The 19,236-nt window shown below is 39.3% G+C and overlaps 1 protein-coding gene across 2 annotated transcripts in view; it reads right to left on the reverse strand.

Annotated features, from left to right (window-relative positions):
- MIA3 (MIA SH3 domain ER export factor 3) overlaps nt 1-19,236 on the reverse strand; it is an 89,971-nt gene that overhangs the window by 5,602 nt on the left and 65,133 nt on the right. The window contains exons 22-27 of one of the 2 annotated variants that reach the window (XM_073671896.1): nt 18,926-18,993; nt 18,600-18,697; nt 14,903-15,034; nt 6,815-6,880; nt 355-431; nt 181-252 (exon numbers count right to left, since the gene is read on the reverse strand). In XM_073671896.1, the coding sequence (XP_073527997.1) occupies nt 181-252; nt 355-431; nt 6,815-6,880; nt 14,903-15,034; nt 18,600-18,697; nt 18,926-18,993 (513 nt within the window). The remainder of the gene's footprint in view (nt 1-180; nt 253-354; nt 432-6,814; nt 6,881-14,902; nt 15,035-18,599; nt 18,698-18,925; nt 18,994-19,236) is intronic. The other variant, XM_073671897.1, reaches the window with a different exon arrangement.

Here is a 19,236-nt window from a genome sequence, read left to right on the forward strand (position 1 = left end):
AGATGTTAAATACAAGCTGGAGAGCAGGTTATAAAGCAGGTAAAAGCCCCCTGTGTACTCATCGGAGAGGGACGCCACACATGCCAAGTTAGAAGCAATGCTATATTCACCGCAAGGTTACAATGACCACCAGAAGCAGCAGGTGAACACCCAGTCCATGCACTGCTGCAAAATACTTACCTGAATGGGTTCCTCAGACTGGGAGGAACTAGCGGGCAAACTGGGCACCTCAGACTCATTAGATGGGATTGGCTTTTTGTTTTACAAGAAGAAATAATTTAGAAAGAAGAACAAATACACAGAGGAAATGACTAAAAGAGATAGGGAAAAAGGGGATGTGCCCCAAATACTCACCAATCCATCCACACCCATAGAGGGCGACGATGTTCTGGGACCACTGTGTAGGACTGCACTGGAGTGACCAAGGTCCACTGGAGAATGGAGAATAAATTACTTAGTAACATATACTTATATTCTTGTACATAGGAGCAGTATTATAGTAGTTATATTCTTGTACATAGGGGGCTATATTATAGTAGTTATATTCTTGTACATAGGAGGCAGTATTATAGTAGTTATATTCTTGTACATAGGGGCAGTATTATAGTAGTTATATTCTTGTACATAGGGGGCAGTATTATAGTAGTTATATTCTTGTACATAGGGGGCAGTATTATAGTAGTTATATTCTTGTACATAGGGGGCAGTATTACATTAGTTATATTCTTGCACATAGGGGCAGTATTATAGTAGTTCTATTCTTGCACATAGGAGCAGTATTATAGTAGTTATATCTTTCTACATAGGGGCAGTATTATAGTAGTTATATTCTTGTACATAGGGGGCAGTATTATAGTAGTTATATTCTTGTACATAGGGGCAGTATTATAGTAGTTATATTCTTGTACATAGCGCAGTATTATAGTAGTTATATTCTTGTACATAGGGGCAGTATTATAGTAGTTATATTCTTGTACATAGTGGCAGTATTATAGTAGTTATATTCTTGTACATAGGAGCAGTATTATGGTAGTTATATTCTTGTACATAGGAGCAGTATTATGGTAGTTATATTCTTGTACATAGTGGCAGTATTATAGTAGTTATATTCTTGTACATAGGGGCAGTATTATAGTAGTTATATTCTTGTACAAAGGGGCAGTATTATAGTAGTTATATTCTTGTACATAGGGGCAGTATTATAGTAGTTATATTCTTGTACATAGCAGCAGTATTATGGTAGTTATATTCTTGTACATAGTGGCAGTATTATAGTAGTTATATTCTTGTACATAGGAGCAGTATTATAGTAGTTATATTCTTGTACATAGGAGCAGTATTATAGTAGTTATATTCTTGTACAAAGGGAGCAGTATTATAGTAGTTATAGTCTTGTACATAGGAGCAGTATTATAGTAGTTATATCTTTGTACATAGGGGCAGTATTATAGTAGTTATATCTTTGTACATAGGGGCAGTATTATAGTAGTTATAGTCTTGTACATAGGGGCAGTATTATAGTAGTTATATTCTTGTACATAGGGGCAGTATTATAGTAGTTATATTCTTGCACATAGGAGCAGTATTATAGTAGTTATATTCTTGTACATAGGAGCAGTATTATAGTAGTTATATTCTTGTACATAGGGGGCAGTATTATAGTAGTTATATTCTTGTACATAGGGGGCAGTATTATAGTAGTTATATTCTTGTACATAGGGGGCAGTATTATAGTAGTTATATTCTTGTACATAGGGGGCAGTATTATAGTAGTTATATTCTTGTACATAGGGGCAGTATTATAGTAGTTATATTCTTGTACATAGTGGCAGTATTATAGTAGTTATATTCTTGTACATGGGGGCAGTATTATAGTAGTTATATTCTTGTACATAGGGGCAGTATTATAGTAGTTATATTCTTGTACATAGTGGCAGTATTATAGTAGTTATATTCTTGTACATGGGGGCAGTATTATAGTAGTTATATTCTTGTACATAGGGAGCAGTATTATAGTAGTTATAGTCTTGTACATAGGAGCAGTATTATAGTAGTTATATTCTTGTACATAGGGAGCAGTATTATAGTAGTTATATTCTTGTACATAGGAGCAGTATTATAGTAGTTATATCTTTGTACATAGGGGCAGTATTATAGTAGTTATATTCTTGTACATAGGGGCAGTATTATAGTAGTTATAGTCTTGTACATAGGAGCAGTATTATAGTAGTTATATTCTTGTACATAGGGAGCAGTATTATAGTAGTTATAGTCTTGTACATAGGAGCAGTATTATAGTAGTTATATCTTTGTACATAGGGGCAGTATTATAGTAGTTATATCTTTGTACATAGGGGCAGTATTATAGTAGTTATATTCTTGTACATAGGAGCAGTATTATAGTAGTTATATCTTTGTACCTAGGGGCAGTATTATAGTAGTTATATTCTTGTACATGGGGGCAGTATTATAGTAGTTATATTCTTGTACATAGGGAGCAGTATTATAGTAGTTATAGTATTGTACATAGGAGCAGTATTATAGTAGTTATATTCTTGTACATAGGAGCAGTATTATAGTAGTTATATCTTTGTACCTAGGGGCAGTATTATAGTAGTTATATTCTTGTACATGGGGGCAGTATTATAGTAGTTATATTCTTGTACATAGGGGGCAGTATTATAGTAGTTATATTCTTGTACATTGGAGCAGTATTATAGTAGTTATATCTTTGTACATAGGGGCAGTATTATAGTAGTTATATTCTTGTACATAGGGGCAGTAGTATAGTAGTTATATTCTTGTACATAGGGGCAGTATTATAGTAGTTATATTCTTGTACATAGGGAGCAGTATTATAGTAGTTATAGTCTTGTACATAGGGTTCAGTATTATAGTAGTTATATTCCTGTACATAGGGGGCAGTATTACAGTAGTTATATTCTTGTACATAGGGGGCAGTATTACAGTAGTTATATTCTTGTACATAGGAGCAGTATTATAGTAGTTATATTCCTGTACATAGGGGGCAGTATTACAGTAGTTATATTCTTGTACATAGGGGGCAGTATTATAGTAGTTATATTCTTGTACATAGGGGCAGTATTATAGTAGTTATATTCTTGTACATAGGAGCAGTATTATAGTAGTTATATTCGTGTACATATTATAGTAGTTATATTCTTGTACATAGGAGCAGTATTATAGTAGTTATATTCTTGTACATAGGGTTCAGTATTATAGTAGTTATATTCCTGTACATAGGGGGCAGTATTACAGTAGTTATATTCTTGTACATAGGGGGCAGTATTACAGTAGTTATATTCTTGTACATAGGAGCAGTATTACAGTAGTTATATTCTTGTACATAGGGGGCAGTATTATAGTAGTTATATTCTTGTACATAGGGAGCAGTATTATAGTAGTTATATTCTTATACATAGAGAGCAGTATTATAGTAGTTATATTCTTGTACATAGGGAGCAGTATTATAGTAGTTATATTCGTGTACATAGGGGGCAGTATTATAGTAGTTATATTCGTGTACATAGGGGGCAGTATTATAGTAGTTATATTCTTGTACATAGGGGCAGTATTATAGTAGTTATATTCTTGTACATAGGGTTCAGTATTATAGTAGTTACATTCCTGTACATAGGGGGCAGTATTACAGTAGTTATATTCTTGTACATAGGGGGCAGTATTACAGTAGTTATATTCTTGTACATAGGAGCAGTATTATAGTAGTTATATTCCTGTACATAGGGGGCAGTATTACAGTAGTTATATTCTTGTACATAGGGGGCAGTATTATAGTAGTTATATTCTTGTACATAGGGGGCAGTATTATAGTAGTTATATTCTTGTACATAGGAGCAGTATTATAGTAGTTATATTCTTGTACATAGGGGGCAGTATTATAGTAGTTATATTCTTGTACATAGGGTTCAGTATTAGAGTAGTTATATTCCTGTACATAGGGGGCAGTATTACAGTAGTTATATTCTTGTACATAGGGGGCAGTATTACAGTAGTTATATTCTTGTACATAGGAGCAGTATTATAGTAGTTATATTCTTGTACATAGGAGCAGTATTATAGTAGTTATATTCCTGTACATAGGAGCAGTATTATAGTAGTTATATTCCTGTACATAGGGGGCAGTATTATAGTAGTTATATTCTTGTACATAGGGAGCAGTATTATAGTAGTTATATTCTTATACATAGGGAGCAGTATTCTAGTAGTTATATTCTTGTACATAGAGGGCAGTATTATAGTAGTTATATTCCTGTACATAGGGGGCAGTATTATAGTAGTTATATTCTTGTACATAGGGGGCAGTATTATAGTAGTTATATTCTTGTACATAGGGGGCAGTATTATAGTAGTTATATTCTTGTACATAGGGGGCAGTATTATAGTAGTTATATTCTTGTACATAGGGGGCAGTATTATAGTAGTTATATTCTTGTACATAGGAGCAGTATTATAGTAGTTATATTCTTGTACATAGGGGGCAGTATTATAGTAGTTATATTCTTGTACATAGGGGAAGTATTATAGTAGTTATATTCTTGTACATAGGAGCAGTATTATAGTAGTTATATTCTTGTACATAGGGTTCAGTATTATAGTAGTTATATTCCTGTACATAGGGGGCAGTATTACAGTAGTTATATTCTTGTACATAGGGGGCAGTATTACAGTAGTTATATTCTTGTACATAGGAGCAGTATTATAGTAGTTATATTCTTGTGCATAGGGGGCAGTATTACAGTAGTTATATTCTTGTACATAGGGGGCAGTATTATAGTACTTATATTCTTGTACATAGGGAGCAGTATTATAGTAGTTATATTCTTATACATAGGGAGCAGTATTATAGTAGTTATATTCTTGTACATAGGGAGCAGTATTATAGTAGTTATATTCGTGTACATAGGGGGCAGTATTATAGTAGTTATATTCTTGTACATAGGGGCAGTATTATAGTAGTTATATTCTTGTACATAGGGTTCAGTATTATAGTAGTTATATTCCTGTACATAGGGGGCAGTATTACAGTAGTTATATTCTTGTACATAGGGGGCAGTATTACAGTAGTTATATTCTTGTACATAGGAGCAGTATTATAGTAGTTATATTCCTGTACATAGGGGGCAGTATTACAGTAGTTATATTCTTGTACATAGGGGGCAGTATTATAGTAGTTATATTCTTGTACATAGGGGCAGTATTATAGTAGTTATATTCTTGTACATAGGAGCAGTATTATAGTAGTTATATTCGTGTACATATTATAGTAGTTATATTCTTGTACATAGGAGCAGTATTATAGTAGTTATATTCTTGTACATAGGGTTCAGTATTATAGTAGTTATATTCCTGTACATAGGGGGCAGTATTACAGTAGTTATATTCTTGTACATAGGGGGCAGTATTACAGTAGTTATATTCTTGTACATAGGAGCAGTATTACAGTAGTTATATTCTTGTACATAGGGGGCAGTATTATAGTAGTTATATTCTTGTACATAGGGAGCAGTATTATAGTAGTTATATTCTTATACATAGGGAGCAGTATTATAGTAGTTATATTCTTGTACATAGGGAGCAGTATTATAGTAGTTATATTCGTGTACATAGGGGGCAGTATTATAGTAGTTATATTCGTGTACATAGGGGGCAGTATTATAGTAGTTATATTCTTGTACATAGGGGCAGTATTATAGTAGTTATATTCTTGTACATAGGGTTCAGTATTATAGTAGTTACATTCCTGTACATAGGGGGCAGTATTACAGTAGTTATATTCTTGTACATAGGGGGCAGTATTACAGTAGTTATATTCTTGTACATAGGAGCAGTATTATAGTAGTTATATTCCTGTACATAGGGGGCAGTATTACAGTAGTTATATTCTTGTACATAGGGGGCAGTATTATAGTAGTTATATTCTTGTACATAGGGGGCAGTATTATAGTAGTTATATTCTTGTACATAGGAGCAGTATTATAGTAGTTATATTCTTGTACATAGGGGGCAGTATTATAGTAGTTATATTCTTGTACATAGGGGGCAGTATTATAGTAGTTATATTCTTGTACATAGGGGGCAGTATTATAGTAGTTATATTCTTGTACATAGGGAGCAGTATTATAGTAGTTATATTCTTGTACATAGGGAGCAGTATTATAGTAGTTATATTCGTGTACATAGGGGGCAGTATTATAGTAGTTATATTCTTGTACATAGGGTTCAGTATTAGAGTAGTTATATTCCTGTACATAGGGGGCAGTATTACAGTAGTTATATTCTTGTACATAGGGGGCAGTATTACAGTAGTTATATTCTTGTACATAGGAGCAGTATTATAGTAGTTATATTCTTGTACATAGGAGCAGTATTATAGTAGTTATATTCCTGTACATAGGAGCAGTATTATAGTAGTTATATTCCTGTACATAGGGGGCAGTATTATAGTAGTTATATTCTTGTACATAGGGAGCAGTATTATAGTAGTTATATTCTTATACATAGGGAGCAGTATTATAGTAGTTATATTCTTGTACATAGGGAGCAGTATTATAGTAGTTATATTCTTGTACATAGTGGGCAGTATTATAGTAGTTATATTCTTGTACATAGGGGGCAGTATTATAGTACTTATATTCTTGTACATAGGAGCAGTATTATAGTACTTATATTCTAGTACATAGGAGCAGTGTTATAGTAGGTATATTCTTGCACATAGGAGCAGTGTTATAGTAGGTATATTCTTGCCACTTTGTAACATACTACAGTAACTTACCGGGTGCAGATGTTCTTCCAGATACTTCCGGATGAGGTCGTCTGGGTCCAGACGTGTCAGCGCCACCTTCGCAGAGTGGACAGGAGATGACATTACATCACTGCTTTCTATTATAAGCAGAGTACTCACATGGGGGTCAACAACTGTTTTGGAGAATGAGAGGAGATATTCTGAACATATTGTCCACTATTATGGATGTGCCTGAGAAATGTTTAATCTTTGTAAGGGAATTTCCACCTTTTAACGTTGTGTCTTTTAATGGATCAAAATATGTTAAAGTTAAAAAATAAAAACAAAAGGGCAAAAATGAAAGTTGGTCATGGTGGGAAGGGGGTTAATACTATATGAGATGAGAACGCAACAGATCTCGATCTGTAAAACAATGACCGATTGATTACATGAACGTGACTTCATGAGAGCCGGGAGTAATTGACCCTTCCATGAACTAAACCAGCGACTGAAGGATTATAAGCAATTTAGGACAGAGGTTCAGCTCCACATTTGCTGATATCTCCCCCCGGGTTTCTCTTCTGCCAGACAACTCGATGCAGAACGAACACGGCCGCATCATTATTCATCAAGCCTTGTGCGTGAGGTCATGAAGGAAAATCAAACAAAACGCAAACACAAAGGAAGCCAAGAAGTGTCCAATGATTCATCCCCCTCCCCGATAAGACCATTGCTGCAAGAGTATGTGGTCATCAGTGGGTTAATGGGTCCAGAGTCAAATAAAAAAACAAAAACCTTCTGCAGAAATGAATAGCTTGTTTGCTTTCTATACACAGACACACACGTGTATATATAACATTACACATATCCTGTTTTGTGCTCAAGAGCTGCACTCACTAGTCTGCTGGTGCAGTCACTGCATATATACATTACATTACTGATCCTGTACTTATCCTGAGTTACATCCTGTATTAAACTCCAGAGCTGCACTCACTATTCTGCTGGTGCAGTCACTGTGTACATACATTACATTACTGATCCTGAGTTACATCCTGTATTAAACTCCAGAGCTGCACTCACTATTCTGCAGGTGCAGTCACTGTGTACATACATTACATTACTGATCCTTTACTGATCCTGAGTTATGTCCTGTATTATACTCCAGAGCTGCACTCACTATTCTGCTGGTGCAGTCACTGTGTGCATACATTACATTATTGATCCTGAGTTACCTCTTGTATTATGCTCCAGAGCTGCACTCACTATTCTGCTGGTGCAGTCACTGTGTACATACGTTACACTACTGATCCTGTACTGATCCTGAGTTACCTCTTGTATTATACTCCAGAGCTGCACTCACTATTCTGCTGGTGCAGTCACTGTGTACATACATTACATTACTGATTCTGTACTGATCCTGAGTTACATCCTGTATTATCCTCCAGAGCTGCACTCACTATTCTGCTGGTGCAGTCACTGTGTACATACATTACATTACTGATCCTGTACTGATCCTGAGTTACATCCTGTATTATACCCCAGAGCTGCACTCACTATTCTGCTGGTGCAGTCATTGTGTACATACATTACATTACTGATTCTGTACTGATCCTGAGTTACATCCTGTATTATACTCCAGAGCATAACTCACTATTCTGCTGGTGCAGTCACTGTGTACATACATTACATTACTGATCCTGAGTTACATCCTGTATTATACCCCAGAGCTGCACTCACTATTCTGCTGGTGCAGTCACTGTGTACATACATTGCATTACTGATTCTGTACTGATCCTGAGTTACATCCTGTATTATACTCCAGAGCATAACTCACTATTCTGCTGGTGCAGTCACTGTATACATACATTACATTACTGATTCTGTACTGATCCTGAGTTACATCCAGTATTATACTCCAGAGCTGCACTCACTATTCTCCTGGTGCAGTCACTGTGTACATACATTACATTACTGATCCTGAATTACATCCTGTATTATACTCCAGAGCAGCACTCACTATTCTGCTGGTGCAGTCACTGTGTACATACATTACATTACTGATCTTGTACTGATCCTGAGTTACATCCTGTATTATACTCCAGAGCTGCACTCACTATTCTGCTGGTGCAGTCACTGTGTATATACATTACATTACTCATCCTGTACTGATCCTGAGTTACATCCTGTATTATAATCCAGAGCTGTGCTCACTATTCTGCTGGTGCAGTCACTGTGTACATACATTACATTACTGATCCTGAATTACATCCTGTATTATACTCCAGAGCAGCACTCACTATTCTGCTGGTGCAGTCACTGTGTACATACATTACATTACTGATCTTGTACTGATCCTGAGTTACATCCTGTATTATACTCCAGAGCTGCACTCACTATTCTGCTGGTGCAGTCACTGTGTACATACATTACATTACTGATCTTGTACTGATCCTGAGTTACATCCTGTATTATAATCCAGAGCTGTACTCACTATTCTGCTGGTGCAGTCACTGTGTACATACATTACATTACTGATCCTGAGTTACATCCTGTATTATACTCCAGAGCTGCACTCACTATTCTGCTGGTGCAGTCACTGTGTACATACATTACATTACATTACGGATCCTGTACTGATCCTGAGTTACCTCCAGTATTATACTCCAGAGCTGCACTCACTATTCTGCTGGTGCAGTCACTGTGTACATACATTACATTACTGATCCTGAGTTACATCCTGTATTATACTCCAGAGCCGCGCTCACTATTCTCCTGGTGCAGTCACTGTGTACATACATTACATTACTGATCCCGAGTTACATCCTGTATTATACTCCAGAGCAGCACTCACTATTCTGCTGGTGCAGTCACTGTGTACATACATTACATTACCGATCCGGAGTTACATCCTGTATTATACTCCAGAGCTGCACTCACTATTCTGCTGGTGCAGTCACTGTGTACATACATTACATTACTTATCCGGAGTTACATCCTGAATTATACTCCAGAGCTGCACTCACTATTCTGCTGGTGCAGTCACTGTGTACATACATTACATTACTGATCCTGTACTGATCCTGACTTACATCCTGTATTATACTCCAGAGCTGTACTCACTATTCTGCTGGTGGAGTCACTGTACATACATTACATTACTGATCCTGAGTTACATCATGTATTATACTTCAGAGCCGCGCTCACTATTCTCCTGGTGCAGTCACTGTGTACATACATTACATTACTGATCCCGAGTTACATCCTGTATTATACTACAGAGCTGCACTCACTATTCTGCTGGTGCAGTCACTGTGTACATACATTACATTACTGATCCTGAGTTACATCCTGTATTATACTCCAGAGCTGTACTCACTATTCTGCTGGTGGAGTCACTGTACATACATTACATTACTGATCCCGAGTTACATCATGTATTATACTCCAGAGCCGCGCTCACTATTCTGCTGGTGCAGTCACTGTGTACATACATTACATTACTTATCCGGAGTTACATCCTGAATTATACTCCAGAGCTGCACTCACTATTCTGCTGGTGCAGTCACTGTGTACATACATTACATTACTGATCCTGAGTTACATCCTGTATTATACTCCAGAGCTGTACTCACTATTCTGCTGGTGGAGTCACTGTACATACATTACATTACTGATCCTGAGTTACATCATGTATTATACTCCAGAGCTGCGCTCACTATTCTCCTGGTGCAGTCACTGTGTACATACATTACATTACTGATCCTGAGTTACATCCTGTATTATCGTCCAGAGCTGCACTCACTATTCTGCTGGTGCAGTCACTGTGTACATACATTACATTACCGATCCTGTACTGATCCTGAGTCACACTCTGTATTATACCCCAGAGCTGCACTCACTATTCTGCTGGTGCAGTCACTGTGTACATACATTACATTACCGATCCTGAGTTACATCCTGTATTATACTATAGAGCTGCACTCACTATTCTGCTGGTGCAGTCACTGTGTACATACATTACATTACTTATCCGGAGTTACATCCTGTATTATACTCCAGAGCTGCACTCACTATTCTGCTGGTGCAGTCCCTGTGTACATACATTACATTACTGATCCTGAGTTACATCCTGTATTATACTGCAGAGCCGCGCTCACTATTCTCCTGGTGCAGTCACTATGTACATACATTACATTACTGATCCTGAGTTACCTCCTGTATTATACTCCAGAGCTGCGCTCACTATTCTGCTGGTGCAGTCACTGTGTACATACATTACATTACTGATCCTGTACTGATCCTGACTTACATCCTGTATTATACTCCAGAGCTGCACTCACTATTCTGCTGGTGCAGTCACTGTGTACATACATTACTGATCCTGAGTTACATCCTGTATTATACTCCAGAGCTGCACTCACTATTCTGCTGGTGCAGTCACTGTGTACATACATTACATTACTGATCCTGTACTGATCCCGAGTTACATCCTGTATTATACTCCAGAGCTGCACTCATTATTCTGCTGGTGCAGTCACTGTGTACATACATTACATTACTGATCCTGTACTGATCCTCAGTTACATCCTGTATTATACTCCAGAGCTGTACTCACTATTCTGCTGGTGGAGTCACTGTACATACATTACATTACTGATCCTGAGTTACCTCCAGTATTATACTCCAGAGCTACACTCACTATTCTGCTGGTGCAGTCACTGTGTACATACATTACATTACCGATCCTGAGTTACATCCTGTATTATACTACAGAGCTGCACTCACTATTCTGCTGGTGCAGTCACTGTGTACATACATTACATTACTTATCCGGAGTTACATCCTGTATTATACTCCAGAGCTGCACTCACTATTCTGCTGGTGCAGTCCCTGTGTACATACATTACATTACATTACTGATCCTGAGTTACATCCTGTATTATACTGCAGAGCCGTGCTCACTATTCTCCTGGTGCAGTCACTATGTACATACATTACATTACTGATCCTGAGTTACCTCCTGTATTATACTCCAGAGCTGCGCTCACTATTCTGCTGGTGCAGTCACTGTGTACATACATTACATTACTGATCCTGTACTGATCCTGACTTACATCCTGTATTATACTCCAGAGCTGCACTCACTATTCTGCTGGTGCAGTCACTGTGTACATACATTACATTACTGATCCTGTACTGATCCTCAGTTACATCCTGTATTATACTCCAGAGCTGTACTCACTATTCTGCTGGTGGAGTCACTGTACATACATTACATTACTGATCCTGAGTTACCTCCAGTATTATACTCCAGAGCTACACTCACTATTCTGCTGGTGCAGTCACTGTGTACATACATTACTGATCCTGAGTTACATCCTGTATTATACTACAGAGCTGCACTCACTATTCTGCTGGTGCAGTCACTGTGTACATACATTATATTACTGATCCTGAGTTACATCCTGTATTATACTCCAGAGCTGCACTCACTATTCTGCTGGTGCAGTCACTGTGTACATACATTACATTACTGATCCTGAGTTACCTCCAGTATTATACTCCAGAGCTACACTCACTATTCTGCTGGTGCAGTCACTGTGTACATACATTACTGATCCTGAGTTACATCCTGTATTATACTACAGAGCTGCACTCACTATTCTGCTGGTGCAGTCACTGTGTACATACATTATATTACTGATCCTGAGTTACATCCTGTATTATACTCCAGAGCTGCACTCACTATTCTGCTGGTGCAGTCACTGTGTACATGCATTACATTACTTATCTTGTACTGATCCCGAGTTACATCCTGTATTATACTCCAGAGCTGCACTCACTATTCTGCTGGTGCAGTCACTGTGTACATACATTACATTACTGATCCTGTACTGATCCTCAGTTACATCCTGTATTATACTCCAGAGCTGTACTCACTATTCTGCTGGTGGAGTCACTGTACATACATTACATTACTGATCCTGAGTTACCTCCAGTATTATACTCCAGAGCTACACTCACTATTCTGCTGGTGCAGTCACTGTGTACATACATTACTGATCCTGAGTTACATCCTGTATTATACTCCAGAGCTGCACTCACTATTCTGCTGGTGCAGTCACTGTGTACATACATTACATTACTGATCCTGAGTTACATCCTGTATTATACTCCAGAGCTGCACTCACTATTCTGCTGGTGCAGTCACTGTATACATACATTACTGATCCTGAGTTACATCCTGTATTATACTCCAGAGCTGCACTCACTATTCTGCTGGTGCAGTCACTGTGTACATACATTACATTACTGATCCTGAGTTACATCCAGTATTATACTCCAGAGCTGCACTCACTATTCTGCTTGTGCAGTCACTGTGTACATACATTACATTACTGATCCTGAGTTACATCCTGTATTATACTCCAGAGCTGCACTCACTATTCTGCTGGTGCAGTCACTGTGTACATGCATTACATTACTTATCTTGTACTGATCCCGAGTTACATCCTGTATTATACTCCAGAGCTGCACTCACTATTCTGCTGGTGCAGTCACTGTGTACATGCATTACATTACTTATCTTGTACTGATCCCGAGTTACATCCTGTATTATACTCCAGAGCTGCACTCACTATTCTGCTGGTGCAGTCACTGTGTACATACATTACATTACTTATCCTGTACTGATTCTGAGTTACATCCTGTATTATACTCCAGAGCTGTGCTCACTATTCTGCTGGTGCAGTCACTGTGTACATACATTACATTACTGATCCTGTACTGATTCTGAGTTACATCCTGTATTATACTCCAGAGCTGCGCTCACTATTCTGCTGGTGCAGTCACTGTGTACATACATTACATTACTGATCCTGAGTTACATCCTGTATTATCCTCCAGAGCTGCGCTCACTATTCTGCTGGTGCAGTCACTGTGTACATATATTACATTACTGATCCTGAGTTACATCCTGTATTATACCCCAGAGCTGCACTCACTATTCTGCTGGTGCAGTCACTGTGTACATACATTACATTACTGATCCGGAGTTACCTCCTGTATTATACTCCAGAGCTGCACTCAGTTTTCCTGCTGACAGTTTCCATTAATAAAAAAAAACTACACCTGTGATCTATAAGGCTGTGCGCCCACAATCCGGAGCCGTTGCAGATTTATGCAGCGTCAAACCCGCAGCGTCCAGATGTTACAGCATAGTGGATGGGATTTGTAGAAATCCCATGTCCATTATGCGTCTGCAGATCACTTGCGGAAACTGACATGCAGAGCGTCTTTCCAGACCGCAGCATGTTAATTTCTCTGGCGGGTCCGCATGCGGGCTTTCCCCAAAGACCTAACCTCTATGAGCAAAGTCTGCATGTGAAAAATAAAAAAATGGTGCCGCTCATTTGCATAGATGAGTGGAAGCTGCCAGCAGCTCTTCCGCAGCGTCTGGGCCACAGGCCTGCACGCAGCGTGGGCACATACCCTAAGGGCGTGTTCACACATGTTGGGTTTTTCAGCGTTTTTTGCTGCAGATTTTTATGCAAATTTTCAGCTGCGTTTTGCAGTGCCAGCAAAGTCTATGAGAAACCAGAATTCTCTGTTCACACATCATGGTTTTTTTGTTGCCTATTTTGTGCCTTGGTTGGGTTTTTGGAAAATAGAGCGTCACTTCTTTCAAAGTTTTTTCACCCATATAAAGTAATGGGTGGTGAAAAAAAAAAAAAGCATAAAAAACGCACCAAAATTTGCATCAGCGTTTTTGATGGTAAATTAGAATGGGGTTCTTTTTTCACAGAACTTTATGAACATGTATAAATAAAGACAGAAGGACAATGAAAAAAAAATGCTAAAAAAAAAAAAAGCAGCAAATAAAGCAGCAAAAAAAAACCACAGCAAAACCTACGTTTGTGATGCAGCTGATTTCCTGCCAGAGATTAGGTTTTGCTGCAGATTTGTGACACTGAAAAACCCAACATGTGTGAACATAGCCTTACACAGGCTGTATGTAAGAATCAGCACCTGGACAGAGCTACCATATTGTCTATGACAGATTATCGAGGGTCGCCTTGTGCAGAAGGTCGTTTCTTGAAGAGAATATTCTATATGGATCTGTGTCATACGGGAACTGACCTTTCAAGTCCTCTGATCGGCTGAGGTTGGCTGAAGCGGATCGTACAGAACCGTCCATTATCGGAGGGGATGGGGCTCCTCCACTTACAGGTGAAGGCCCAAAAGATCCATCCCTGCTCAGATTACCTGCCACTGAGATGAGGGAAAAGTGAAACATTAGAGAATTGTGTCCAATAATTCACGCTGAATATGGAGTGAAATACATTTTGTGGACAATAAAAAAGAAAAACACAACAATTATATGTTATTAATAATTATATAAAAATTAAATATATATATATATATATATATATATATATATATATATATATATATATATATATATATATATATATATTGTTAGTAAGAATGACTATGGTATAAATATTATAAACATACATAGTAATAATAAAGATTTCTATATAAATAATATATATCATTAATAATAAAGATTACTATATAAATATATACACTGCTTAAAAAAATAAAGGGAACACTCAAATAACACATCCTAGATCTGAATGAATGAAATATTCTCATTGAATACTGTGTTCTGTACAAAGTTGAATGTACTGACAACAAAATCACACAAAAGTCACCCCCAAAATTAAAGTGGAAAAACACACTACAGGCTGATCCAACTTTGATGTAATGTCCTTAAAACAAGTCAAAATGAGGCTCAGTATTGTGTGTGGCCTCCACGTGCCTGTATGACCTCCCTACAACGCCTGGGCATGCTCCTGATGAGGTTGCGGATGGTCTCCTGTGGGATCTCCTCCCAGACCTGGACTAAAGCATCCGCCAACTCCTGGACAGTCTGTGGTGCAACGTGACGTTGGTGGATGGAGCGAGACATGATGTCCCAGATGTGCTCAATCGGATTCAGGTCTGGGGAACGGGCGGGCCAGTCCATAGCTTCAATGCCTTCATCTTGCAGGAACTGCTGACACACTCCAGCCACATGAGGTCTGGCATTGTCCTGCATTAGGAGGAACCCAGGGCCAACCGCACCAGCATATGGTCTCACAAGGGGTCTGAGGATCTCATCTCGGTACCTAATGGCAGTCAGGCTACCTCTGGCGAGCACATGGGGGGCTATGCGGCCCTCCAAAGAAATGCCACCCCACACCATTACTGACCCACTGCCAAACCGGTCATGCTGAAGGATGTTGCAGGCAGCAGATAGCTCTCCACGGCGTCTCCAGACTCTGTCACGTCTGTCACATGTGCTCAGTGTGAACCTGCTTTCATCTGTGAAGAGCACAGGGCTCGAGTGGCGACTTGCCAATCTGTTCTGCGGCAAATGCCAAGTGTCCTGCATGGTGTTGGGCTGTGAGCACAACCCCCATCTGTGGACGTCGGGCCCTCATACCACCCTCATAGAGTCGGTTTCTAACAGTTTGTGCAGACACATGCACATTTGTGGCCTGCTGGAGGTCATTTTGCTGGGCTCTGGCAGTGCTCCTCCTGTTCCTCCGTGCACAAAGGCGGAGGTAGCGCGGTCCTGCTGCTGGGTTGTTGCCCTCCTACGACCCCCTCCACGTCTCCTGGTGTACTGGCCTGTCCCCTGGTAGCGCCTCCAGCCTCTGGACACTACGATGACAGACACAGCAAACCTTCTTGCCACAGCTCGCATTGATGTGCCATCCTGGATGAGCTGCACTACCTGAGCAACTTCTGTGGGTTGTAGAGTCCGTATCATGCAACCACGAGTGTGAAAGCACAACCAACATTCAAAAGTGACCAAAACATCAGCCAGAAAGCATTGGTACTGAGATGTGGTCTGTGGTCCCCACCTGCAGAACCACTCCTTTATTGAGGGTGTCTTGATAATTGCAAATAATTTCCATCTATTGTCTATTCCATTTGCACAACAGCATGTGAAACTGATTGTCAATCAGTGTTGCTTCCAAAGTGGACAGTTTGATTTCACAGAAGTTTGATTTACTTGGAGTTATAGTCTGTTGTTTAAGTGTTCCCTTTATTTTTTTGAGAAGTGTATATTATTAATAATGATTATTATATTGTGTATATATATATATATATATATATACAGCACATACCAAAAGTTTGGACACACCTTCTCATTTAAAGATTTTTCTGTATTTTCATGACTATGAAAATTGTACATTCACACTGAAGGCATCAAAACTCTGAATTAACACATGTGGAATTATATACTTAACAAAAAAGTGTGAAACAACTGAAAATATGTCTTATATTCTAGATTCTTCAAAGTAGCCACCTTTTGCTTTGATGACTGCTTTGCACACTCTTTGCATTCTCTTGATGAGCTTCAAGAGGTAGTCACCGGAAATGGTTTACACTTCACAGGTGTGCCCTGTCAGGTTTAATAAGTGGGATTTCTTGCCTTATAAATGGGGTTGGGACCATCAGTTGTGTTGTGCAGAAGTCTGGTGGATATACAGCTGATAGTCCTACCGAATAGACTGTTAGAATTTGTATTATGGCAAGAAAAAAGCAGCTAAGTAAAGAAAAACGAGTGGCCATCATTACTTTAAGAAATGAAGTTCAGTCAGTCCGAAAAATTGGGAAAACTTTGAAAGTGTCCCCAAATGCAGTTGCAAAAACCATCAAGCGCTACAAAGAAACTGGCTCACATGAGGACCGCCCCAGGAAAGGAAGACCAAGAGTCACCTCTGCTTCTGAGGATAAGTTTATCCGACTCACCAGCCTCAGAAATCGCAGGTTAACAGCAGCTCAGATTAGAGACCAGGTCAATGCCACACAGAGTTCTAGCAGCAGACACATCTCTACAACAACTGTTAAGAGGAGACTTTGTGCAGCAGGCCTTCATGGTAAAATAGCTGCTAGGAAACCACTGCTAAGGACAGGCAACAAGTAGAAGAGACTTGTTTGGGCTAAAGAACACAAGGAATGGACATTGGACCAGTGGAAATCTGTGCTTTGGTCTGATGAGTCCAAATTTGAGATCTTTGGTTCCGACCACCGTGTTTTTGTGCGACGCAGAAAAGGTGAACGGATGGACTCTACATGCCTGGTTCCCACCGTGAAGCATGGAGGAGGAGGTGTGATGGTGTGGGGGTGCTTTGCTGGTGACACTGTTGGGGATTTATTCAAAATTGAAGGCATACTGAACCAGCAAGGCTACCACAGCATCTTGCAGTGACATGCTATGCCATCTGGTTTGCGTTAAGTGACACCATCATTTATTTTTCAACAGGACAATGACCCCAAACACACCTCCAGGCTGTGTAAGGGCTATTTGACCAAGAAGGAGAGTGATGGGGGGCTACGCCAGATGACCTGGCCTCCACAGTCACCAGACCTGAACCCAATCGAGATGGTTTGGGGTGAGCTGGAACGCAGAGTGAAGGCAAAAGGGCCAACAAGTGCTAAGCATCTCTGGGAACTCCTTCAAGATTGTTGGAAGATCATTTCTGGTGACTACCTCTTGAAGCTCATCAAGAGAATGCCAAGAGTGTGCAAAGCAGTCATCAAAGCAAAAGGTGGCTACTTTCAAGAACCTAGAATATAAGACATATTTTCAGTTGTTTCACACTTTTTTGTTAAGTATATAATTCCACATGTGTTAATTCATAGTTTTGATGCCTTCAGTGTGAATGTACAATTTTTATAGTCATGAAAATACAGAAAAATCTTTGTGCCGTCAGTGAGGGACTCGAGTACATTTCTGGCAACATTTAGGCTACTAATTTAAGAGCCCGGCTGGTACCTCTCCTCGGTGGCGGCTGGTGATCAGGTCGTCCTGGCGTCGGTTTGATGATGGACGGTCTCTGGAGAGCAGCGATCCTTTGGTTCACTTCAATCAACCTGTAATAGAATATATATGAGTTTAGGATTACGCCTCAATGATAATATCCATCTACAGATCTCTGGGTCAGAAGTTGTCAAGCGTCTCCGGTTTTCTTCCTCCATCTTTTCCCCCTGATTCCCACAGTAGACAATATATAGACTTCTCCTTGAAGACCTCGCCGTCCGTCTTTCCTGACAGATCCTGACACCAGTGATGTGTGTATTATGTGTTTGGGATCCACTCACTTTTGCCTTAGGTTTGCACACTCCCGTTTCTCTTCTGCCAGGGTCCTCTCTGCCGTCCGGGCGGTCAGCTGGCGACAAAGGAGACAGTCTACGATGAAGCTTAGAAAATATTGTGCTTTGTTCTCATTATTTGTGAAAGTGGTTCCCACAATGTGACGCCGGCTCACTTGCTCATGCGACATCACTTTGGACGAGATGTTTCCAGCATTGCCAGAGATCCAATTGATTTTCAGTGTTTAAAGACAAAGTGATCACCTGTCCATGGGGGTTAATAGAGGGACGTCCTCTGTCCAAGTTCCTCATCTGCTGGT

The sequence above is a fragment of the Phyllobates terribilis genome, unplaced genomic scaffold (genome assembly GCF_046119375.1).
Source record: "Phyllobates terribilis strain yellow unplaced genomic scaffold, ASM4611937v1 Scaffold_3__8_contigs__length_932513732, whole genome shotgun sequence".
In the NCBI taxonomy this organism is placed as follows: Eukaryota; Metazoa; Chordata; class Amphibia; order Anura; family Dendrobatidae; genus Phyllobates; species Phyllobates terribilis.